This window comes from Hemiscyllium ocellatum, chromosome 1 (assembly GCF_020745735.1).
Source record: "Hemiscyllium ocellatum isolate sHemOce1 chromosome 1, sHemOce1.pat.X.cur, whole genome shotgun sequence".
NCBI classification, from domain to species: domain Eukaryota; kingdom Metazoa; phylum Chordata; class Chondrichthyes; order Orectolobiformes; family Hemiscylliidae; genus Hemiscyllium; species Hemiscyllium ocellatum.
This window is the reverse complement of record NC_083401.1, coordinates 137,032,259-137,058,611: the sequence shown is the minus strand read 5'-3', so window position 1 is coordinate 137,058,611 and position 26,353 is coordinate 137,032,259. Positions and strand designations below refer to the sequence as shown.

General features: G+C 40.4%; 1 protein-coding gene across 3 annotated transcripts in view; it reads right to left on the bottom strand.

The window, feature by feature from the left end:
* Positions 1-26,353, bottom strand: part of prdm5 (PR domain containing 5) — a 328,285-nt gene that overhangs the window by 279,156 nt on the left and 22,776 nt on the right. For all 3 annotated transcript variants that reach the window (XM_060832378.1, XM_060832359.1, XM_060832368.1), the window contains exons 2-3: positions 26,076-26,159; positions 13,724-13,846 (exon numbers count right to left, since the gene is read on the bottom strand). In XM_060832378.1, the coding sequence (XP_060688361.1) occupies positions 13,724-13,846; positions 26,076-26,159 (207 nt within the window). The remainder of the gene's footprint in view (positions 1-13,723; positions 13,847-26,075; positions 26,160-26,353) is intronic.

Sequence of the window (26,353 nt, the reverse complement as noted above, 5' to 3'; positions counted from 1 at the left end):
GTAAGAAAATTATTGCTTTGCAAGTGCCAATTGATAGAACCGTGAATCACTCCTTCAATTACATTGGTGATTGAGAATAGACTAATAGAATGATGATTGTACTGTTTGAATTTGGGCTGCTTTTGGTGCACTGGAGTTACATGGACAATTTTCCACACTGTAAGGTAGATAAATGCCAGTGTTGCAGCTGCATTGGAACAGCTTGTCAATGGGCACAGCTAGCTCTGGAGCACAAGAATTAAATACTTTTGTCAGAACATGGTCAGGGCCAAAAGTCTTGGCAGTATCCATCACCATAAGCCATTTTTTGCTTTCACGTGGACTGAGTCAAATTCATTGAAGTCTGTATCTGTAATGTTGGACATCTCAGGAGGAGGTAGAGATAGATAATCCATATGAGACATTCTGGCTGAAAACATATGCAAATACTTCATAGAATTGCTATAGTGCAGAAACAGGCCATTCGGCCCAACAAGTCGACACCGACCCTCTGAAGAGTAACCCACTCGGACTCATTCCCCCTAGGTTTACCCCTGACTAATGCACCTAATTTACACATCCCTGAACACTATGGGCAATTTAGCATGGCCAATTCACCTAACCTGCACATCGTTGGAGGAAACTGCAGCAGCTGGAGGAAACCAGTGCAGGCACAGGGAGAATACACAAACTCCACACAGACAGACGGTCGCTCAAGGCTGGAATCAAACCCGGATCCCTGGCGGTGTGAGGCAGCAGTGCTAACCACCGAGCCACTATGCCACCCATCTTTTGCACTGATGCGCTGGACTTCCCATTGTTGAGGGCAGGAATATTTGCGCAGCCTCCACCTCCTGTTAGATGTTTAGTTATCCACCATCTTTCCCAACTGGATGTGGCCTGACTACAAAGCTTTGATCTGACCCATTACTGCTGCTGGTGGCCCACAGTAGCTCATATATGTCTACTCTTGAGATGTTAGAGCCGTTCAAAGTCTGTCCCATTTAGCTTGATGATAGTATAGCACATCACAAGAGAAGGCATTCTCAATGTGAAGGTGAAACTTCATCTCCACAAGGACTGTGCAGTGGTCACTCTTACCAACACTGTCATGGACTGATTGTATCTGCAGTTGGCAGATTAGTAAAGACAAGGTCAAGTATGCTTTCCCCTCTTGTTGTTTCCTTCACCACCTGCCACAAATACAGTCTAGTAGCCATGCCTTTTAGAATATGATTAGCTCAATCAGCAGTGCAGTTGGACAGCCATTCTTGGTGGTAGATATTGAAATCCACCAGCCAGAGAACATTCTGTCCTCATGTCTAAATCAGTAAAGAAAAGTTAAAATGTATTTTGTCATTATTTGAGAACATTAACACGAAACTAGTGACTGCGATAATCTTGACAATATTACTGCATTTAACTACAGGGAAGTTTTGTTTGAGAAGTTTTGCAGGAGGGCTTGTCTCCTTCAGATAATAAATAGTCTGATGATGATGAATGGAGAAAGTGAGGACTGCAGATGCTGGAGAGTCAAAGTCGAAAAGTGTGGCGCTGGAAAAGCACAGCAGCTCAGGCAGCATCCAAGCAGCAGGAGAGTCGACGTTTCAGGCATAAGCCCTTCATCAGGATTTTGGAAAAGCACTTATGATACGTGGCAAACCATGTTTTGTATTCAATATCTATAAGCTAGAGCCAGAACCTTAAAGACAGTGAGTTAGAAATTTAAGGACAAAATACAGTCAGAAATTTGTGAAATTCGTACAGGGAAAGGAAATTGTGCTTGACATGTGGTGTAAATTTCAACTTAGGTTGAATTCAAATTTGAAAACCATAGAAAGGTCAACATAAATTCTGTAAAAAAATGTTTTGTGGGGTTCTGCTGGTAATTTTGTATTTTTTTAGCAAGAAGAAACTGAGATACTCCAGTGTGACTTTACTATTGCTGCTGTCAATAATAAATTGAGCAGACCATACCATTTAGAAAAAATAATCCATTATCTTCAATTTGGCTGTTTTGCATTCAGTAGTACATCAATTTTTGCTATCCATTTATAGTCATCAATCTCTCCCTATCAATGTTCATAACTTTGGACTCAAAGGATTAAATAGTATGCCGTTCATCCCCTCTGGACTGATTCTACGACTGACCTGCTTGTGGCCTCAACTCCACATTCCACACTGCCCTGGTAAATTTCAACTCCTTTGTTAGTCAAGCATCCATCTAGTTCTGCCTTTAAAATGTTCAATGACCTGTCTCCATCAGTGTTTGGGACATAGAGCTCCAAAGAACCATGATGGTCTAAACGAAAAAAAACCACATTCATCTTGAATAGGAAACTTCTTATTTTTAAAACCATGTCCCCTAATTCTAGTCTATCCCATAAGGAGTGTGTCTTTTCGACACTCACCAATCTTACATGTATCAAAAAGATCACCTCCCATTCTTCTAAACTCCAATGAATGCAGACTTAGCCTGTCCTAGCTTTCCACATGACTGATACCTGCAATGGTATGTTAAGTGAACCTTCTCTGAACTGCTTTTAGTGCATTTACATTTTCTTTTAAAGAAGAGGACAAACTGTACACAGTACTCCCGAGATGCAGTTTCACCAATGCCATGTACAATTGCAGCAACACATTCTTAACTTTCTATTCCATTCCTCTTGCAATAAACAACAAACTTGTGATCACTTGTTGTCCCTGCATGCTAGCTTTGTGATTCATCTATCAGGCCACCCAAATCCCTCTGTAACTTGGAGTTCTGTAATCTCACTCTATTTAAAATAATAGACTTTTTCTATTCTTCCTGCAAAATAAACAAGTTCACGTTTACCCATATTGTACTCCATCTGCAATTTATTTTTGCCAACTCACTTAACCAATTTATATTTCTTTGCAGACTTCTTATGTCACTTCAAAACTTACTTTCCCACCTATCTTTGCATCAGCAGTAACTTTAGCAACCGTACATTAGGTTCCTTTATCCAAGTTATTGAGGGTAATTAAGTGAGGCACAAACACTGATCCCTGTGGCACATCACCGGTTACATCCTGCAAAGACAAAAACAAACAACTCATGGCAACCCTCTGCTTTCTATTAGGCAACTAATCCACTATCCGTACTAATACATTACCCACTACACCTTAGTTTAGATTGACTTAGTAACCTTGTCAAATACCTTCTAAACATACTTCCCTTTTCCAAAACAACAGTGATTCTCCCTGGTTGCAATAAGATCTTCAAAGTAACCTGCTACAAATGGTTTAACAACAGATTCCAGTATTTTCCCTCTGCCATACCAGTCTGTATTTCCTACTTTCCACCTGCCTCCTTTCTTGAACAGAGGAATCACATTCATGGTTTTCCTGTATGATTTTTTTTCGAAGTTAAATAATTTTGGAAAATTAATATCAATGCATGTATAATAAATAAGCAGATACTTCTTGTAACACCCCAGAATGCAGTCTAGCAGAGCTATGGAACTTCTCATGATTTTAGTTCCAGTGACTTTCCAAAAAAAACCTAACCAATGAAGAAAACCTGTGTGCCCATGGTTCCAATAACGGGCCTGTTTACATCTGATGCATTCCTCCTTTCTAATGCTAGTTTTCATAACTAGCTGCCAGTATTGTCTCTAACAGATCATTTCTGTTGTAGGAAACTGCACCATTATTGTGTATCCCTCTTCTTGCTCATTCTCTCCTCTTGGCCTCAATTTACATCCTCTTTAAAATTTTACAAACACAAAAATACAGTCAAACCTATCAGCTCTTGGGAATTAAAGTTAAGCAGTACACCAGTAATGTAGCTCCCACACACAAAGGACTATTTGTTATTCAAAACTGACAGTCAGCAGAGCGTCCACTGGTTACTGACAATAACAGATTACATGCCAACGTCTGTAAGGAGGCTGCATTTTAAAACATGCAAAGGAGTCCGAGCATAATAACAAATAAAATCTGACATCATGAGATCAGAATCTCAACAGTTGTAGAAGGCAAATTTTTTTTGCATTCATCATGGGATGAAGGCATCACTGGCTGGACCAACGTTTATTGCCATCTCGAGTTGTCCTTGAGAAGGTGGTGGTGAGCTGCCAGTGGTAACTTCATGGGGCCATTTTACAGTACACAATGAAGGCAAAAAAAATCCTCCATGCTGCTTTGGTCCAAAAGTTGATGGCAAATATCTGTGCATTTTATAAAGGTCTGGTCAACTTTTCCTAAACTGACCAGATTACTAAAACAATATTCATCCACTAGAACAATGTCATCTGAATATATTTAAATACAGCAAATACCACAGTGTTAACAACTTTCTGCATAGCACAGTAAGTGTCAAGTATTTTGAGGTATGAGCCATTCAAAATAACAACTGTCCATCTCATTTTATAAAACACCAACATGTTTTAGCATTATTTTGCCTATACTTAATAAGCATTTAAAGTAGATCAGAGATTGTTACTAGAACAAAGAGAAAAGACTTACTTCTTGCATGAGTTTGTACACCAATGTTCTATATCAAAGGCAGAGTTGGACACTGGAACATCAACTGTACGTGAGGCTTTGATATCACACAAGTTATTATCAGGGATATCAAAGAGATACCAGGGAGTTATAAACCAGATAAGCAAGCATGGATCACTCTCAAGCACCATTCTTGCCTACCCAGCCACTCAGGAGAAAGTGAGGACTACAGGTGCTGAAGAGAGTCAAAGTGTGGCGCTGGAAAAGTACAGCCGGTCAGGCAGCGTCCGAGAAGCTGGAGAGTCGACCTTTCGAGCATAAGCTCTTCATCAGGAATGTGAGGGGGCTGAGACATAAATGGAGAGGGTGGGGCTTGTGAGGGGCAGGGGAGGGAAGGTGGCTGGGAATGTGATAGGTACATGGAGGTGGGAGGTGATGGTGATAGGTCGGCGCGGAGAGTGGAGCTGATAGGTGGGAAGGAAGATGGACAGTTCGGACAGTCAAGAGGGTGGTGCCAAGTTGGAAGGTTGGATCTGGGATAAGGAGGGGGGGGGGATGAGGAATCTGGTGAAATCGACATTGATTCTGTGTGGTTGGAGGGTTCCGAGGCGGAAGATGAGGTGTTCTTCCTAGGTGGCTAGGATTTGGCGTTGGAGGAGACTCGGCGCTTGCATGCCCTTGGCAGATTTGGAGGGGGGGGGGGTGCAGTTGAGGTGATCAGCCACAGGGCAGTGGGATTGTTTAGTGCATGTGTCCTGGGAATGTTCTCTGCAACATTCTGCAAGTTGGCATCCAATGCAGAGGAGACCACACTGAGAGCAACAGATACAGTAGATGAGGTGTTTGGATTTGCAGGAAAATCTCTGTTGGATGTAGAAGGATCCTTTGAGGCCTTGGATAGAGGTGGGAGGAGAAGGTGTGGATGTAGGTGGGAGGTGGGGGTTGGGGGTGGGAGGTGGGGGTTGGCAGGGGAGTGGTCCTAACGAGGGAGTCATGGAGGAAATGATCTCTGCAGAATACTGAAAGAGATGGGAAGTGAAATAAATCCCTGATGGTGGGGTATGACTGTAGATGGCAGAACTGGTGGAGGATGATGCCCTGTATCCAGAGGTTGGTGGAGTGGAAGGGGGGGAGTGGGGAGAGTTCGGTCCATGGTGTGCTTAGAGGGGTGGGGTACAAGGGCAAAAGCGCAGGAAGTGGAGGATATGTACTGGACAGCATCATCGACCACATGGGCAGTGTAGGGGGTGGGGGAGGACTGCGGTCCTTGAAGTAGGAGGCCCTCTGGGATGTTCTATGGTGGAATTGCTCCTCCTGGGAGCAGAAGCAGCGGAGACAGAGGAATTGAGAGGAAGGGATGGCATTTTTACAGGAGAGACAGTGGGAGGAGGTGTAGTCCAGGTAGCGGTGGGATTCGATAGGTTTAAAGTAGATGTCCAAGTTGAGTCGGTAGCTGGAAACAGAGGTGAAGAGGTCCAAGAAGGGGAAACAGGTGGCCGAGATGATCCAGGTGAACCTGAGGTCAGGATAGAAGGTGTTCATGAAGTTGATGAACTTTCCAACCTCCTTGTTGGAGCACGAGGTGGCACTGATACAGTCACTGGTGTGGGGGAGGAAGTGGTGGGAAATGGTGCCGATGTAGCTGCGGAAGATAGACTGTCCCACGTACCTGACGAAGGGGCAGGAATAGCTGGGGCCCATGGCTACCTCTTTGGCCTGAAGGAAGCGGGAGAATTCAAAGGAGAAATTGTTGAGGGTGAGGACCAGTTCAGTCAAATGAATAAGTGTGTTGGTGGAGGGGTACTGGTTGGTTGGGCTGGAGAAGAGGGAATGGAGGCTTGGAGGCCTTTGTCATGGCAGATGGATGTGTTGTGCCCAGGGACTGGATTCCCATGGTGAAGATAAGGTATTGGGGGCCAGGGAAACTAAAGTCATGGAGGAGCTGGAGGTTGTGGGTAGTATCCTGAATGTATGTGGGGAGATCCTGAACCAAGAGGGACAGGATGGTGTCAATAAGTGCGGAGAAAGGTTCGGTGGGGTTGGAACAGGTGGAGACAATGAGTCAACCGGGCCAATCAGGTTGGTGAATTTTGGGTAGGAGGTAGAACCAGGCAGTGCGGGGTTGCCAGACTATGAGGTTGGAGGCTGTGGATGGGAGATCTCCTGAGGTGATGTGGTTGTGGATGGTGGTCAGTGATGGGAGGTGAGGTTGTGGTCAAAGGAGCAGTCAGAGGTGGTGTCCTTGAACTGGCATCTGGCTTCGGCGGTGTACAGGTCGGTGTGCCAAACTACCACTGCATCGCCCTTGTTTGCTGGTTTGATGTTAGGGTTAGTGCAGATGGATAAGAAGGCTGCTCATTGTGAGGGTGAGAGGTTGGAGTGGCTGAGAGGGGTGGCCAAGTTGAGATGGTCAGTGTCATGACAGCAGTTGGGGATGAAGAGATCCAAGATCCCAAAGGATTCTTCCACATCTGGCAGAGATTTTCATGCACCTCCAAACAGCTCATCCACTGTGTCCATTGCTCTCGATGTGGTCTCCTCTACACTGCGGAGACAGGACGCCAACTTACAGAATGGTTCAGGGAACATCTCTGGTACACATGCACTAAACAACCCCATCACCCTGTGGTCAATCACTTCAACTCCCCCTCCCACTCCGCCAAGGACATGCATGGCCTGGGCCTCCTCCATCACCTAATCCTAGCCACCCAACGACTGGAGGAAGAACATTTCATCTTCTGCCTTGGGACCCTCCAACCACAAGGAATCAATATCAATTTTACCAGTTTCCTCATCTCCCTTTCCTCCACCTTATCCCAGATCCAACTCTCCAACTCAGCACCACCCTCTTGCTGAACTGTCCTCCCTGTCCATCTTCCTTCCCAGCTATCTGCTCCACCCTCCACTCCAACCTATCACCCTCAACCCACACCTTCATCTACCTACAGCCCCACCCCCTCTCCCATGTCAGCACCAACCCCCCCCCCCCCCCCCCCACCCATTCCTGATGAAGAGCTTTATGTTCAGAATGCTGACTCCCTGCTCCTTGGATGCTGCCTGACTGGCTGTGCTTTTCCATGGCCCAGCCACTCAGCTGGACAAAACAGAAATGATTTTGGAAATCTCAATGTGAGTAAGTAAATAAATTGGAGATAAAATGAGCAAGTTGATGACACTCTATCAAGGCATAATGGATTTTAAGAACTACTTCTTTGAAATGATGAAGAACTCCAAAAATATTAGAGCCCAGATTAAGAAAAGGCTAATGTATATTACAATATCTCCATTTGAGTTATCGAAATGCTGAGGATTACCATTGATCAGAAGCCGAACAGAACCAGCCCTGTTACTAGTGCAGGTTAGAAACTGGGAACTTGGCACAGAGTAGTAACTCACCTCTTAACTTATCAAAGCTTGTCTACCATTTGCAAGGCAAAGTCAAAACTGTGATGGAATACATGCCATTTAGTACGCCTCTAACGAGAGGCATTTAATAATAGCCATGCCATCATTCAATATCCCAGTGATTTTTCTTAAATTAGAGAAGTCTCAGATGTGGCACAGTTATAAGTGCAAGAAAAACTTAAATTTAAAATTCCTACTTGACTTTGAATTAATTAATCTCAGCCAATTGGTCTCAGGGCTAAAAATGACCTGAAAATCCCCAGCTAATAAAAGGGAAAAATATATTAGCTAGAATTCAAACTCCTGGCCACAATCCAGTAGCCCCAGCTGAAACATACACAAAGAAATGTCATGTAATATGTTGATAGAATAGGTGTGATATCCCACTCTACTAACACATTGTTCATGCTGCCATATGTATGAGGAGGACAAAATATTCAAGAGTATATCTGATACCCGAGGGAGGAGGAAATAAAATTAATTGAAAGGGAAGACTTATTTGGAAAATCTAAGCAAAAGCAATATGTACCTCAAGCTGTGATTGTAGGCTGGAAGAAAGAACCGCTCCAATGTTAAAAAGAACAGTAACCAAAGTAAAATAGTCACAATCTTTTAATCCCCAACAAGGTGAAAGATAGTACAGTAAATTCCCATCAGTTAAAGCACGTTAAATGAACCACTTCCATCTGTAGCAGATGCTCTGATTCACATTACATTATAGGTTTCTTAATATGAATTTGTCATCACAAAAAAGTGCCCAGTGTAGCAAGTACAATATGCAAGTGAGGAGAGATACAGTCAACATCAATATCAGACATGTAGGATTGATGGTCTTGGAAGTTTAATGATTTCCTCATAAAAAAAGTGAAAAAAAAGGTAAAGGATGTAGAACTGTATCCCCTTTAATAGTTCCCCTGCAATAAATCTCCTACATTCCTTTGACAGCAATTGCAGCAGGACCCTCAGAGGTCGCAACAGAATTGCAGTCTTGGAAAAAAAAATAAATTGGTGTGTCGAGCTGACCAACAAATACTGTCATCAGCTCATCTGTTGTACTCTTAAAGAGAATTTTTCCCTAAATTTTGCTAGTAATTTTTATTGCTTTGAAATAAATAATTGATTTTTCTGAAAACTATCATGTAAATGCAAGCTGTCATCTTTGAATTACTCTCCAAAATGTTAATTTATTAAGCTGCTTATCCAAACAGGCCTTTGCTTATTTTTTCCATCCGGTTTTTCACTCATCTGTGGAATGGAGATAGTCCAAAATGTGTAATTTGTCACTGCTGACTAAGACTATCTTTAATCTTTCAGTAAAAGTAATCTTTCTATAAAGAGCCAGTCTTTAACTTCTAACTAAATACTTCTTATGTCATTAATCTTTAAAATTTCATTACTCTCGCTTGCAAGGAGGGCTTTTCATATGGGAAGTAGCCAGGCTCCAATGAGTCAAAATGGTAAAGTACTATATGGATTAGTTCAGAAATCAAACAGTACATTCACAAATTTAAGAACTGCCATTATGGTTTCAGTTAGCAATCTTACCTCTTGGTGTTAACAAAAAAGCCGAGATAAACAGTACTTTCATCTTCAGTTTTCTTTTAAAGCAACTCTTATCAGACACTTTACCTGCAAATTAGTGAGAATGAGCAGCTCTCATTGTGAAGTATTCTTCCATTGCACTGGGAGGCTGTACATACACAGACACACTCAGTACAAGCAAAGCATATAATGGTCCAAGCTGTTCCATTGCTAGTTTATATGTTGTAGGATTATTCACAAATAAACACTGCTGTGGAACAAAACAAAAATGGTGGCAGACAACCTGAAAGAACATGTATATTCCTCACAAACTGAAGGCAATTTGATATTCCATGGTTCTGGAACTGGGGAGCTTACAAACTCAAAGGTTATGGCAGTATTGCTGGGCAAATGGTTAGATAATGATAAGCAGGCTAGGGCGCAAGGGATTTTCTGTGGCAGAGAATTCCTCAAGCTCACCACTCTGGGTGTAGAAATGTCTCCTCCTCTTAGTCCCAAATGGCCCACCCCATATCCTTAGACTATGAGGCCCGGTTCTGGACTCCTGGTCATTAGGAACATCCTTCCTTCATTTACTTTGTCTAGTCCTATTAGAATTTTATAGGTTTCTATTTCCCCCTCTTCTTCTAAACTGCAGTGAATATAGTCCCAACTGATCCGTCTCTCCTTATATATCTTGCTATCCTAGGAAGCAAACTTGTAAACATTTGTTGCAATCTTCACGTGCAGGACATCCTTCTTCAGTTACAGAGTCATAAACTGTCCACAATACTTCAGGTCTGAGTAATAAATGAAATAAATAGCACAAATAGAGGTTAATGGGTATGATCTTACATCCATTACAGAGACATGGTTATGAGGAAATCAAAGCTGGGAGCCACAAATTCAGGGGTGTGTGACTTTTTGAAAGGACAGAGAGGAAGGAAAATGCACCTGGGGTAGCTTTGTTTGTTCAAGGTGAAATAAGTACAACAGCAATAAATGATCTTGGATCTAAAGAAAGAATCCATATGGGGGAGATAGGAAATAACAAGACGACAACAGCACTGGTTGGAGTCGCCTATATGTCCCTTAAGAGGAGCCATACTGTTGGACAAAGAATAAGTCAGGAGATAATGGAGGCATGTAGAGAAAGGAATGCATTAAATTATGAGTAACTTTAATCTTCACGTAGTTTGGGAAAATCAAATTGGCAAAAGGTAGCCACAAGGGAGGATCTGTTGTGGGAAGTCAGGACAGTTTCCTAGAACAATACTTTGTGAATCCAACCAGGGAGCAAGGCTAATGAATAAGGGCAGAATTGGCTGGAACAGACTGGGAAAATACAGCTCTCAACTAGCTTCTTGGCAGAAAAGACAGTTATGAACAATGGCGGACATTTAAGAAAATAGTTCATGATGCTCAGAAAAGATGTATCCTTATGAAAGAGGAGAATAGGAAGGGGATAAACCTGTACATGCAAAATACTGCACATGCTGGAAATCTGAAACAGACACAAAGAATTCTGATGAAACTCAATAGATCTGGCAGCATCTGTCGTGAGGGAAACAGATAATGCTTTTAAGTTTGGTAGGATTCTTCTTCAGAACTCAGCCTGTTAACCTAGAAAGTTAGGGATAGTGTCGAGATGAAGCAAAGAAAATCATAAAACATGGCAAAGATTAGTGGTAAGTCAGAAAATTGTGAAAGTTTAAAAAGAACAACATTAACCTAGCTAAAGTAGAAGTAATATAAAAATGGACAGTAAAAGCTGCTTTAAATAAGAAAGAGGGAAGCCAAAGTAAACATAGGCTTCAAAAACACTTAGAAAATGTAACCTGAGAAATAATAATGATCAACCAGGAAATGGTAAAGGAGTTAAGTAAACCTATTGAATCAGCCTCTATGGTAGAACACACTAACAGCATTCCAAATTTTTTTTTAAATCTAAGTTTAAAAGGGGGTGAGGAAACAAATGTAATAATAATTTCCAGAGAATAAAAGGACTAGGGAAACTAATATTGCCAAAGGCTTATATGCCAAAGGGTGGGCGACCAAAGAAACACCAAACCAGAAGCCAATCAGCTTAGCATATATCATTAGAAAAATGGTAAAGAATCTATTATAAAGGATAATGTAATTGTAGAGAACTTATAAATACACAATATAAATCAAGAAGAGTTAGTATGGCTTCTTGAAGGAGAAAATATTTTTGCCAAATTGATTGCAATTCTTTGATGAGGTAACAAGTAGTACAGATAAAGGGGAGCCAGGATTCATAATATATTTTTATTTTGAATATGCAATCAAAGAGATATTGCATATAAGGCTACTTAATAAGTTGAGCCATGGTTTTGGGGTAATATATTGGCCTGAACAGATGATAGTCTAATTAATAGAAAACAAAGAACTGGATGAAGAGGAACAGTTTCAATTTGTCAACCTGAAGATAGTGGATCAGTGCTGGAATCACATTTATTTACAATACGTATTAACAACTTGGATGGGGAAATATTGCAGCTAACACAAAAATAAGTGAGAAGGCAAGCAGTGAGGATGATACAAAATATCTGCAAAGGGAAGAATTTAGGAAAAACTTCGGCAGACGGAATATAATGTGGGAAAATTGGAGAATGTGTACTTCGCCAGAGAAAATACAGGAACTAAATATTATTTAAACAATGAAAGCTGTAGGGTCCTTTTGCATAAATCTCAAAAAGCTAGCATTGAAGTTCAGAGGGCAAGAGGCAGCCAAATGGAACACTGACCTTTATTGCAAAGGGAATAGATTACAAAAAGAGAGATTTTGCTATACAAGGTGCTGGTAAGAAAACAGCTGGAATACTATGAACAGTTTAGGTCCCCTTTCTAAGGAAAGATACATTAGCATTGGAGTCAGTCCAATAAAGATTCATTAGTTTGACCAATGGAAAACTTTTTCTCATGAGCAGAGGTTGAGTATGTGGGCTGTACTCACTGGAGTTTAAACGAATCAGAGGCAATCTTTTGAATTATATAACATTCATAGGAGCATGATAAGTGGATTCGAAGAGATTGTTTTTCATTGTGGGAGAGTCTAGAAACCAGAGGGCACCATCTCACTATTAAGGGGTCACCCATTTAAGACAAAATTAAAAAGAATCTCTTCACACACAGAATAGTGAATCTGTGGACTTCTTTATCACAGAAGACTGTGAATCTGTGAAATTCTTTTCCACAATAGGCTACAGAGGCAGTGTCTTCAAGTATACTTTAAATAAACTGATGTTTATCAGTAGGGGAATAAAGGGAAAAGGGAGAAAGAGGAGGAAAGTGGAGTTCAGGATTATCAATGAATGGCAGAGCAGACTCAATGGGCCAAGTGGCCTATCCTGTTCCTATATCTTATCAGAAATCCTCTCCATTCACTGATAACTCAGATTGAATATGGATCATCACTATCGTCACCTTTGAGACGTTATATTCTCAATCTCTAATGACAAATACTGACAGCGTTTTCTATACTCAAAACAGCAAACCTCCACATGGAGAGGCAAATGATAGAACATGCATTATATTTCTCTTTTGAAGTAAAAATACGAGTCATTCATCCTTGGTGGTCTAGTTAACAGGGAGAAAGAAATCTTATCGGTGCAAGAGAAAGAGTAGCGTGTCAAATCCCAAGTCAATGAAGGAATACATGAATGACCTTTAACAGGCTGGAGAGAAGTGAACCACATCCCTGCCAGTTTCACAGAAGCATGACCTTGGCTTATGCTTTAAGTATTTAAAAGTCATTTCCACCATTCAATTGTATGCTATACTGCACGAGATTTCTCTCTTCCCCATGTGGTTAAGAAGGTGCAGAAAAGAGGTTAAAAATATATGCTAAAAACAGGCAGTCATTTTGCTAAAATGATTCAGCTAGCATTAAATGTAAAAAGTGCACAATCATTCGTTCAACATGGGCTATTGATACTAATGTTTTTGCCCAGCACTATGTTTGCTCTGCTTCTATTTTCCAACTTGATTGACATTGGCATAAAAAATTTAAAATTCCATATCAAATTAAGACTAAAAGCATCAGCGTATTGACTTCATAACACCACATTTTGAATATAGTAACATTATAGCACTTCTATTGAAACCTTAATATTTCCGATAAAGAACAGTATAATTAGTACAGTTCCCAGATGTCCATTCCAGTTAATTATTGGAACTAAAAGTTAATTCATGAACATTACTGCCAAATTGCAAAGTAAGGAGCAGGCACCAAGCCAACACAGGTGGCTCTATGGTATGCAAAAAGAAAAAGACAACTGCTGAACTCGTAACCATATCGAAAAGCCTCTGTGATACCACTATGTACCTGAATTGCAGCCAGATTTTTCTGCTCTTGTGTTGGGGCCTGATGGACAAAGCGCAGCCAGTTTGAATGCCGTGGATTACTGGCATCCAGTATATACAGCACATCACCCTTACTCCCACGTACCTGCAAATGTCAAAGAAACATTCAGAAGTACAATCTGCGACAGTAACAATAAAATTATTCGGAACAGTTTGCAGATTTTCCCCTTCATAACATGCCATAAATGTCAAATGCACCGAAACAGCCATTATATGGACAAAGTGAAGCTTTTGCTCTCCGAATGCACAAAGCTTTTCAAATAGAAGTGATTTGTAACACCAGTTAGTGAAAAAGAAATACAGCCAAAGCATAGGCAGGTATCGCACCATCTCTCTATTTGCTAAATGAGAGTGGAGTTAAAAAAGGTTTCAGGTTCCACAGCTCTGAATGTTAACCTCAATTAAATACTAAAAATTTACACACATGCTTTATCGCATATCATCATAATCAGAACAGAAGTTAAAAGCTTGTCCTTTTTGTGCACAAACAGCACACTTTGATCTGAAACTCTTCATACTGGCAGCAGGTAGAGGATTCAAGGGCTTCATCTCCAGAATATTCTGTATGTGAAGCAGTGTAATGGAATAGCTGGAAACAATTACAACAGACAGAATTTTTACGAACTTAGCCTCGGCAGCTCTTGCAGGTAAGAAGTCAAATTTATGAGACAACTACCTTTCTCATTGTTCCAGATTGCCCTCAGTTTCACTGGTCATGCTAGAATTTGCAGAACTGCTCATTATCCCAAATGATAAATTGGATGGTCCAAAGTTTATTCAAAAAGTCATTAATTCTGGTGTTGCCAGATAAAACAAATCCACCAAGAATTTTCATATTGGAAGTGCTTATTTTCTTAGGCTTTATGAAAAATGACTCCCCACTACCAGAAGTCTGCCCCATAATTGTATTTGTCTATTCGGAGATTTTAATATTTTACAACATCTCAATTTGGAATTGTTGTTATACCTCTGAAATTATCCCTCATTATTTTGATTACTTTCCTGAATTAGTGAAATCTTACCATTACCGAAGGTAACCATCATCATTGGTTAATATCGAATTAGTGAGAAAGAATCGGAGTACAACTTCCACGATTTCAATCTTTCACACAGTTACAGGGATCTGCACTTTCAGGTCAGAAGTAAAATATTGCAAATGCTGAAAATGCTTTGCAGCCCAGTGAACCTCGATAGAGAGAAACTACAGTTAATGTTCCGGTCTGTGACCGTTCCTCGTAGAAGGTTTTAACTATTTTCCAGTGATGGCAACCTTAAAAGATGATGCAAGCACATCCATCAACGTCAGCTGACACCACCTACCAGAATGGGCAGATCTCGTGCCAGTTCATCTGAGATAGCAATGCAATTATGAATATAGTCAGAAACTTCAGTTCCATGTTCAACGGCCCTGGCAGCTGCTCCTCAGTAAAATCCCAGTCACGATATCCTTTTCTGCCTTATTGTATCCATCATGCTCTTTGACATTTAGTGGGCGATAGATTTGGCAGATGCACCCTTTTTCTGAGCAAGAACATATTTTTGTCTGATCCCTCCTTTATCGCCTCTGAATACCTCACACTGCTCAAACATGGATTTTTCCTTCAAGTTGCTGCCACCAGTCCATTTTTGTAAATCACATCTCAACATACTAACACTACCTTAAAACATTTACTCCGGGTCTATCTTTATCCTTTTCCATAATTACCCTAAACCTAACTAAATTATGATATCTACCACGAAACTGTTCTCTCCATTGGCATCCATTCTTCCTGCCCAGATTCATTCCCTAAAATGGGCTAGCACTGTCCTTTCGCTTGCTTGGGCATGCCATACACTGGCTACAAGGTTCTCCAGAATGCATTTTAAATATTCTGCACTGATTGTACTCCAGTTCCTGCCTTTATAAGATGCACAACAGGAAGGTAGAGGTGTTTAAGCTAAATATAGGGGCCAGAACTCAAATTTGAAAAGTTTAAGTAACTCAAAGAGAAGAGACAAGATAAAAGAGAAAGAAACTGATATGGAAATGGATAAACAAACCATGACTGAAGGGATAGAGAGTATAAAGCAAAGAATTAACAAGACCAGGCTAAAGGTTACAAAAATATTAAGAAACAAAACTGTAGTCTCTATCTGAATCTACATAGAACTTGAAACAAAAAATATTTGAACAAAACATGTGAGCAAAATGTAAATAAATAAGTACCATCCAGTAGCCTTTACAGAGACATAGTTGCAAGATGATACTAACTGAGACTTGTATATTAAAGTTAAAAGGGACAGCAGCCTAGGAAAAGGTAGATTTGTGGTTGTTAGTTAATAATGATATCAGCACATCAGAAAAGGTGTCTTCGCAGTAGAAGAAACTAGCAGTAAACCAGAAATTCAAGAGAGTCAGGAGGCAGAGGTGGGTGCAATGGCCATCACTAAAGCAAAGGTGCTGGGGAAGCTGAAAGATGTGAAGGTGGATAAATCATCCAGACCAAATCGGCTATACTCTGGAGTTCTGAAGAAGATAGCTAAGGAGATTGTGGAAGTGGTGATCTTTCAGGAATCACTACAGTCAGGGAGGGTGTCACAGGACTGGAAAATGGAGAGTAAAATACACCTCTTAAGAAGGAAGGGTGACATAAGATAGAAAATTATAGACCAGTGGGCCTAACTTCAGTCATTGGTAAAAACGTTAGAGTCTATTATTAAGAATGAGATTGCAGACTACATGGAAGTGCATGGTAAAATAGGGCTTTGTCAGCACAGCTTCATCATGGAGATGTCATGCCTGACAAATCTGTTAGAACTCTTTGACGAGGTAATGAGTAAGTTAGACAAAGGTGAGCCAGTGGACATGATCTATTTGGAGTTTCAGGAAGCCTTTCACAAGGTGCCACACTTGAGGCAGTTAATAAGTGAAGAACCCCTGGTGCCAGCATGGATTGAGGATTGGCTAACTGGCAGAAGGCAGAGAGTGGGAATAAAGGGGGATTTTTCAGTATGGCAACTGGAATGATGTAAATGTGAAGGTTTACTAGATTAACACCTGGAACAGATGAGGAAATGTTACAGAAGCTCAGTTTGTATCCACTCGAGTTTAGAACAGCAAAATAAGCCTTAATTAAAGCATAGAGGTAAAAACAATGACTGCAGATGCTGGAAACCAGATTCTGGATCAGTGGTGCTGGAAGAGCACAGCAGTTCAGGCAGCATCCAAGGTGCAGCGAAATTGACGTTTCGGGGCAAAAGCCCCTCATCAGGAATAAAGGCAGTGAGCTGGAAGCATGGAGAGATAAGCTAGGGGAGGGTAGGGGTGGGGAGAGAGTAGCATAGAATACAATGGGTGAGTGGGGGAGGGGATGAAGGTCAGGGAGGAGAGGGTGGAGTGGATAGGTGGAAAAGGAGCTACATGATCCTCTAGAGTCTTGACAAGGAGCATGTGAAAAGGCCACTTCCTCCTGTGGAGGATTCTAGAACTTGTTTGAAAATCAGGGGTTATTCTTGAAGACAGTGACAAGGAGAATTATTGTTCTTAGAGGGTTATGGATCTTGGGATCGCTCTTCCTCAAAAGGCAGTGAAAGCAGAGTATTTGAATAATTTTAAAGCTAAGGTAGATAGATTCTTGATGGGGTGAAAGGTTCTCATGAGTAGGCACGTATGTGGAGTCATCAGATCAGCCACAATCTTACTGAAAGGCAGAACAGGCTTGATGGGGTAAATGGCTGACTTCTGCTCCAAACTCATATGTTCTTATATTTGTAAATTTTAGGAAATTGAAATCATCCATTACTGACATTTCTATTCTTTAGTTCAACCCATATTGCCTCATTTGAAGATCCTTCCAGCTTTCATCTCAATTCAAAACTATGATGGTGTTTTTGAAGTATAGCTGCTTGGATGATACACCCCTTTCACTGAGGTTCCATATTTTTCCCTCAACTTCCTGCAACTTTTCCAGGTGGACATGGTATAACTCAGTTTACACTTGGTGCACAATCTGGGTACATTAGAATTAGAATCTCTATAGTGTGGAAACAGGCCCTTCAGCCCAACAAGTCCACATCGAATCTCCGAAGAGCATCCCACCCAGATCCATTCCCCTACATTTACCCCTGACTCATGCACCTAACCTATACATCCTTGAACACTACGGGCAATTTAGCATGGCCAATTCACCTAACCTGCACATCTTTGGATTGTGGGAGGAAACCAGAGCACCCAGAGGAAACTCCACACAGATAGTCACCCGAAGCTCGAATCAAACCCAGGACCCTGATGCTGTGAGGCAGCAGAGCTAACCACTGTGCCACCATGCCGTCCCTGACATGAACTTATTGTTCTAAGTTCAATTACAAATATTAATTACAAGTATTAATTGTAATGTATTTTAAAGACCCTAATTTTGTATTTCTTAAAAGAAAGACATGATGTAGATCTGATGGAACATTTGATTTAAAGTATTTTCAACTCCTTTCCTGGAACAATAACAAAATATTGGCCTTACAAGTGATGCTCATAATTGATGAATAATTAAAAATAAAACAATTCCCAACACATTGCAATACATGCTCACTGCAATTTGGAGGCACCATTTTTGGGTCAATAGCCGTAAATTATAAATTTTTAAATAAAGCAGCCAAGAACTCCAAAGTAGCTTCATTGTTAAAAGTGACTGACATATGATGCAGTAATGAAACACACTGACCAGCAGTGAACCCTAACCTGTTCTGAGCTGGTTGATTTCAGCTGCAGCAGTAGTGACAGCTTTGTAATTGGTTTCAGAATTCATGGTTAGAGATAGGTGGTAAACCTGAGCTGGCATTCCTACCTTCAAAAGAAAAGAAGAGGAAAAGAGAAAGTTGAATGGATGGGGCAAAAAGCAAAACAGGAACTAAAAATATCAATTGATCTAATCTGTACAAGCTGTTTGGATTTTACATTAGAAATTGCAGTTAGGGAATTGATTGTACAATTTTAAAAGCCAATTTGGATGTTGCCCAGAAATGTTCAACTCTCCAAGAACATAACACTTGAGCAGCTAATGTTATTAAAGAAAAATGAAGGCAGATGCCTCGAAACGTTCCTGCGCCCAGTTAGCACACATCAACTGGTGAATGCGTATAATATGCTTCCTGACACGCCAAATGAAATTGTACATGTGCCCAAGGACATAAGAGTCAAGTTGTGCAGCAATGACATGATTATAAAAGGAAAAACAGCATATTGCTTGCATTTCCTCAAATGAATTCTTTCGCGAATTCAATTCAAACTTATACATTTCTTAAATGAGGCTCAAAATGGGATAGTCAGCCAATCCTAGAACATGAGACAAAATGCTATTATTTTAACATTCCAAACCTCCAAAACAAAACCACTACTTTCCATGATTTTATCCAAGTTTTATTATTTTGTGAATAAAGCTAGAAAGGACTTCAGTTTTAATCTCTTAATCAAGACTGGAAGACACTCATTCACATAATAAGTAGTTTGTTGTATAGTTTAATTTTTTTTAATCCTTGCTGTAGCAGTACCTCAATTTTTATATATTTTTAAAGCTTGTGAGCAGTTGTGTGCCTCATATCTAGCCAACTATTTGAGTGAGCTTAACCAACCTCCAAACGACGTGTGGTTGAATATCACCTTATCTTCAATCACATGGTTCCCCGTGGTGATTTGATCCAGAGTCACAAAAGTATATGTAAATATGTTGATATCCTTCGACTGTCTACCTCCACTACCTCTTTCATCCCCTACCTCCTTCCTGGCATCCTACTGAGCACATCCTTTCTTGCAGTTATAACTTTTCCTAGTCATACTTCACAAAAACAGAAGCCATCAGCTTCTGCCCTTGTTACTGATGTCATCCCCTGCCTGAAATTATCTACACCTTATCATACAATTCGCAGTCCCAGAGTCAAACAAAGCACATGGCTGAGTTTCTAATTTCATGTCTTCATCCTAAAGATTACCAATTTCGACCACTGTAATGTCCTTACTCACTACATGGGATTCTGAATGGTCATTCACACTATTGTCATCTTCAGACTCAATTCCTCCAATATTCATCTTCCAATTCTCCATTAACCTCATTCAACCAAAACTCCCCTGCCCAATACATATCCTATATCTAATATCGCCCTCGTACTCACTGATTACATTAGCACTCAATCCCCAAACGCCTCAAAATTTAGAACCTCAAGTTTAAATCCATCCATCACTCTTATTTCCATAAGTTCCTCAAGTTCTTCAATTTATGCTTATTCCTCTGATTGCTTCTTACTGACTCTCTATTCCCCCTCTCCAACAAATGCTGATAATCAAACTTGCTGGATTGCATTCGAACCATACGCTCCTACCACTGTGTAGGAACAAGAGTAAGTCAGTCAGCCTCACTAAGTAACCCTCCACCACTTTCTCCAAGCTTCTACCCACCTCTTAATCTCAACGTTCATTTTCCCCACATCTTTGAAAAACCTTAGAACGTTTTTCAATATCAAAGGCACTATAGACTATAGCAGTTATCTACTGACTGCTTAGCTTGTTCAGTCGTCAGTTGATTTAGTTTCAACCAGTGATCCATAATTGCCTAGCAGTTTACCATTTAAACAGTATTAAATTTATTTGAGTATTTACTGTTTAAAGAGCAGCACCTCTAATTTACAGTATCAGATCAAGTTCAAATTAAGGTAATGCTAACGTGTCAGGTATTTGCAGCCATTTCAGCTTGAACAATACTGTCAACTAGTGTTAGTCAGGAAACAAAGATAACTTGAAACCATTTCAAGACAACATAATATTTTGAACCCTTCTCAACATCCTAACTTATTAACTCTGCCCTTTGTTTCTTTTTCTTTGCTCTACATCCACCATCCAGATAGAAGAGCAAGCAGACACAATACAAACTGAATTGGGCTGATAACTGTATCACTCAAACTTAACTACAAATGGTATCGACCGCCATTAATGTTGCTCTAATACAGGTACACATATTAACAATACAGGGCTGAATATTACAAGCCCTTTGAGGGGCCAACTGGTGGTGAGAAGGCATTTTGCCATAGCTATTCCATTTCCATTTCCAAGGGGAGGGGAATTTATCAGAATGCCTGCCCAGGGTCCAAATGAACTATTATTGAGTGGTTCTCCTGGTGTTCACTGGCATTTCACCTGCATTCTTGGGTAGAAGTCAATCTCACAGCAACAGAATTGCCTACACACATAGAACCCTAGCCACCTCTATCTCACTAGTGCCTGCCTATTGACCTGGACCGCCCAAAGCATGTATTTATCAATGTAGCCTCTTCCTCCCCTGCAGCTCCAGTAGTGGCACTGCTGAAGTGGCTAGTCCTCTGACTGGGCCTGCAGCTCATGCGGTTAGGGCACCAACAAAATGCAACTCCAGATCCCTCATCTGTACTCCTCCCCACTCCCAACACCACCTTTGGGCAACACTGGTGGCATACCAGTGCCAAGCATATAAAGTGCTTCCAAGTTTTGCCTCATAAAATAAAGAAACAATGGAGCTGAGGATTATAGAGGCAGGCAGGAAAATGAAGACAAGATGACAAGCAGAACATCCGTCATCACTGAATGGTGAAGCTGGATTACAGGACTCAGTGACTTAGTCCTATTTCTAATTCCTATGTTCCAAAACTAATTTCACGCCAATTTGAGTTTGCACTGACAGAAATTAGTCTGAAGTTGTGCTTCAAATAATACAGAACTCGATTGGATTGGGATCACTTTATTTTTAAGAATAAATTCCTCATCTTTTCCAATACTTCCCCACACTCCTGCAGCTAGATGATTCCTTTCCTATCTAATCGGCGATAGAGTATGTTAGGCAATTGTTTTTCTTCCCTTATCATTACCTCAAATATTTCCCAAATGATAAAATCTTGCTCGCCTCTTTCTTAAAAAAATCACCTTCATCCTGGCCCTCAATGATGTCATCTAAAAGCACAGAATCAGTTTGTACAGTAATGGGACCCAGCCCTGACTCAATACAACAGTCAACTACTTCACTGCTACTAAATTGTTGCAAACATCCAGTATTGGTTGAGCAGAAGTTCCCTATAATAGCTATTAGAAACACTGTAGCAATTGCTTAGAGCCCCCACTCGACAATTTGCTCACTAGCCACTGACTCCATCACCCAAATTAGCAACAGTCTGAGAATAAGCCATATTGTTTGCAATCCTAATCATATTTACCCCCAACAATTCCATGAGGCATCTTGAGAATTTTATTACATTTAAAAGGTGCAAAATAAAAATACGCTGTGGTGATTTGGATGAAGGGATTGAAGGAATGGCAGCGACATTTGCTGATCATGCAAAGATACATTGTTAAGTGAGTTATAAAGAGAACGTAAGAAGCCCACAAAAGGGATATTAACAGTTAAGTGAGTACACAAAGATCTGGCAAATGGAGTCCAATGTGGAAAGTCTAAAATTGTTCACTTTGGTGGAAAGAATGAAAGAGAAGCATATTATCTAAATGGGGAAGAGATTACAGAGCTCTGAGATGCAGAAAGAATTTGGCGTTCTAGTACATGAATCACTGAAAGTCAATATGCAGGTAGAGCAAGTAATCACAAAAGCAAATAGAATGCTATGTTTTCTTGCAAAGACCGTTGCATGCAAGAGTAGAGGGGTTCTACTTCAGTTATACAAAGCATTATTGAAACCGAATCTGGAGTACTTTGTACAGTATTGGCCACTCTATTTCAGAAAGGCTATTAATGCACCGCAAGCAGTTCAGAGAATGTTAACTTAATTAATACCTGGAATGAGTAAATTGCGCATGTGGAAAGACGAGATAGGCTAGGCCTGTATCCTCTGGAGTTTAGAAGAGTCAGAGGTGATGTAATTGAAGCACAAGATCTGAGGGGACTTGAACCATTTCCTCTTGTGCATATTTCCTCTTGTAGGAGAAACTAGAACTAAGAGTCTTAACTTAAAAATAAGGGGCACACATTTAAAACAGAAATAAGGAAACTTTTTTTCTCTCTCAGAGGGTTGACGGTCTTTGGAATTCCCTTCCTCAAAAAGCAACAGATGCAAAATCTTTAAATCTTTTTAAAGCAGAGGTTGGTAGATTCTTGATTACCAACTGAATGAAAGATGATCAAGGATATGCAGGAATATAGAGTTCAGAATAAAATCAAGACAACCATGATCTTATTGAATGGTGGGGCAAACTTAAACAGACCAACTGCCATACTCTTGTTACTTGTTTGTTCATTGGAACTCACTGATCCATGTTCTGTATAAAGTGACCACAGTTGCTGTCTCTTCACCAATAAAAAATATAAATAAATGTGCAATCCTAAAATACTAGTAATACCTGTACTGTCTTCATTAATTTCTGGAACATGGAACTCCAGTGGAAAACCAGTATTTATTGCCCATCCCTAAGTCCGCACTGAATCAGAGCACTGAGCTATAGGTAGAGCTTTCCAAGATTCTGACCCATTGATCAACATATCTCCCAGGCAGGATGCCTTATGACTTAAAGGAGGTGGTGTTCCCCTCCACTTGTTTTCCTTATCCTTCTATGTGATAGAGGTCACAGGTTTGGGAGATGCTTTGAAAAAACTTTAGCGACTTGCTACAGTGAGTGACAAGTAAAATTCAACAAAAAGATGCGGATGTGAGTAGCCCAAGAAATTTATTTTTTTTTAAAAAGTCACCACAGTCCCAGAGATCATAGGGCTGCTTTCTTACGGTGACATCAGCTGGTACAGGAATTGAACCCATGCTGTTGGCATCAATTTACATGGCAAGCCAGCTGTCCAGCCAATTGAGCTAACCAACCCTCTTGAAAGAAGGTAAGTTTAAATCCGCTATCAGGATTCAAAGCAGAAGCGGTAATGCAAACGCTAGAACAAACAGCCCTACCAATCATCAAACCAAAAATCTGGGTTCGCTACGTAGATGACAAAACACAAAATGAAACAAGATAGAAGAGACATTTAACATCATCAACAACACCCTCACAGGCATAAAGTTCACCAAGGAGGAAGAAACTGACAACAAACTCGCATTTCTGGACGTCATAGTAGAAAGAAAGTACAAGGGAGAATTACAAACCTGCGTATACAGAAAACCGACAAACACTGGCCAAATACTCAACTACACCAGCAACCATCCCAACACACACAAACAAAGCTGTATCAGAACACTATTCCAACGAGCCACCACACACTGCAGCACAGACGAACTTTGAAAAACAGAGGAGAACCACCTATATGACGTATTCAAGAAGAACGGATACTCAAAAAAACACAGTACGCAGATTCCTCAAGAACAAACCACGACAAGTAGAAAAAACACAGCCAGAAACCCTAACCACCTTACCATACATCAAAGAAATTTCAGAAATGACAGCCAGACTACTGAGACCCCTCGGAATCCTAGTAGCACACAAACCCACCAACACTCTCAAACAAAACTAACAAACTTAAAAGACCCAGTACAACCCATGGACAAAACCAACGTCATCTATAAAATTCCATGAAAGACTGCCACAAACACTACGTAGAACAAACAGGAAAAAAGTTAGCCACCAGGATACATGAACACCAGCTAGCCACAAAAAGACACGACCCCCTCTCCCTCAAAGCCCTACACACGGATGAAAAAAACCACCATTTCAACTGGGCCAACACATCTATCCTGGTACAGGCTAAGCAAAGACATGCCAGAGAATTCCTAGAGGCCTGGCACTCCAACCACAACGCCATAAACAAGCACATAGATCTAGATGCCATTTATCAACCCCTCAGAAAACGAACAGGAAATGACATCACCACAAACCCCAGGAACCCCATCCAGGAGAAAGATATAAATAGAAAGCAGGAGACAACAGCTTTGCTTCACTTGGAGGTCGCCACTGATGATGTTACCTAGCCAGGTAATGAAACGTCTGGATATCAAATCTACAGCTCAGTGAGCAAACCCTAGAAGATAAGTTTGTTACATCAAAATATCATGCATGGCCCAGCACTTCACTAGAAAACCCATGAATTAGCCGTTTATCCAGATTCAGCCATGAGTAGAAACTTACAGGCATAGCATATAACATCCATATTGTCCCCTAATAGCAAGCACAACCATTATTTTCAACAACTTGAACTATTCTATACAAGGTCTGGGCAGATTTTATACAACATACATTATAACTGAGAAAAGAACCAGTTTTGCTTGTGATCAAACACCCTAATTCAAAACTTGACAAAGTTGAACTCAACCCACAGTCAGGTGCTCCAGGGAATCTCTGGCAATCCTCAGTCAGATTAACACAGATATCATATTCCCAAATGAAGTATTCATCATTAAAGACTACAATAGTTTCACATTAAGTAATGTGGATAATTTCCAGGAAGTTGTATTGCTCGGTTTTTCAATTTCAAATAAAGAATATCCCACCAACATGGAACGTGAAGTATTATAAAAAAAACTTCCATAAAAAATAAAGACATAACACTTGGCATTATGGCTTCTTTTCTACACAACATCCCCTTGAATGCTTTAAAACGTTTCTACTTTACTAATTTAGTAAAGTGGTAATCAAAGGATGGACCAACCCTTTTAATGAAAATGAATTCAACTTACTGGGAGAATAAAACAGATAGAAGAAAAAAATGACTGAGAAATGACAAACTAGCTGAGTAAATAGAAGCAAAAATATAATCTGGCACAATGACTAAGCAGGAGACTTTTCGAATCTAATTCGTTTAAAATATTCTCAGTACCCTGCACTGCGATTTCTTTAGTATGCAGCAGTCTGATATAGAAACACATTCAGAGAAGACTTCTTTACTTCCATTGTATTTACAATTGATGTCATAAATGTAAATGTTTCTTCCCCACTCCCCCATCCCCTGAAAGGTGCTCTAAGGCAAATCTTCCCACATTGCACTGCATTATTTATTACTCCAAGACCACCTAAGAAGAGAGACAGAGATCACCACAGGGAAGCAAGTAATCAGCAAACACACAATCCCATTAGAAAAGCACTCAATCCCAGGTGGACTCTGTTACCGCTTTCTATAATCATTTCATTGAGGTTTGCAAGTGGCGACATACAGATTACATGTCTGATATGTCATCACACAGGATCAATGAAACAGATGTGTTGTTTAATGTTTCCCACGTGAGATTATATAAATGTCCCATACTGGAGTGAAACGGAACATACAATAAAGGAAAACAAGACCTTCAGCTGGGAAGGGAGCAATACATGTTCAAGTCTGTGCAGGATGAAACTGTTTTACTGTCAACCACATCTGATCTAATGCAGTAAGATGAGCTGTTACCTCCCACATCAACCTGGGATCCATGCTTTCATTCAGTTCATTGGGCATTCTTTTTTCTCCAGCAAAGGGCCCAAATTTCTCTCCCTGCCAATAAGAGAAAAGAGGGCAAGTTACAGTCATAGATTGCATATCCGAAAGAGAGAAAAATCAAATCTAAGACAACTTGCATTTGACTGGACTCCCAGTTTGCAAACCAGATACTGAGATTATAACTTAATACTGTTACAACCTTGAAATAGGCAACAATAAAACACAATTTTCATAGTAAGTCAATTGTA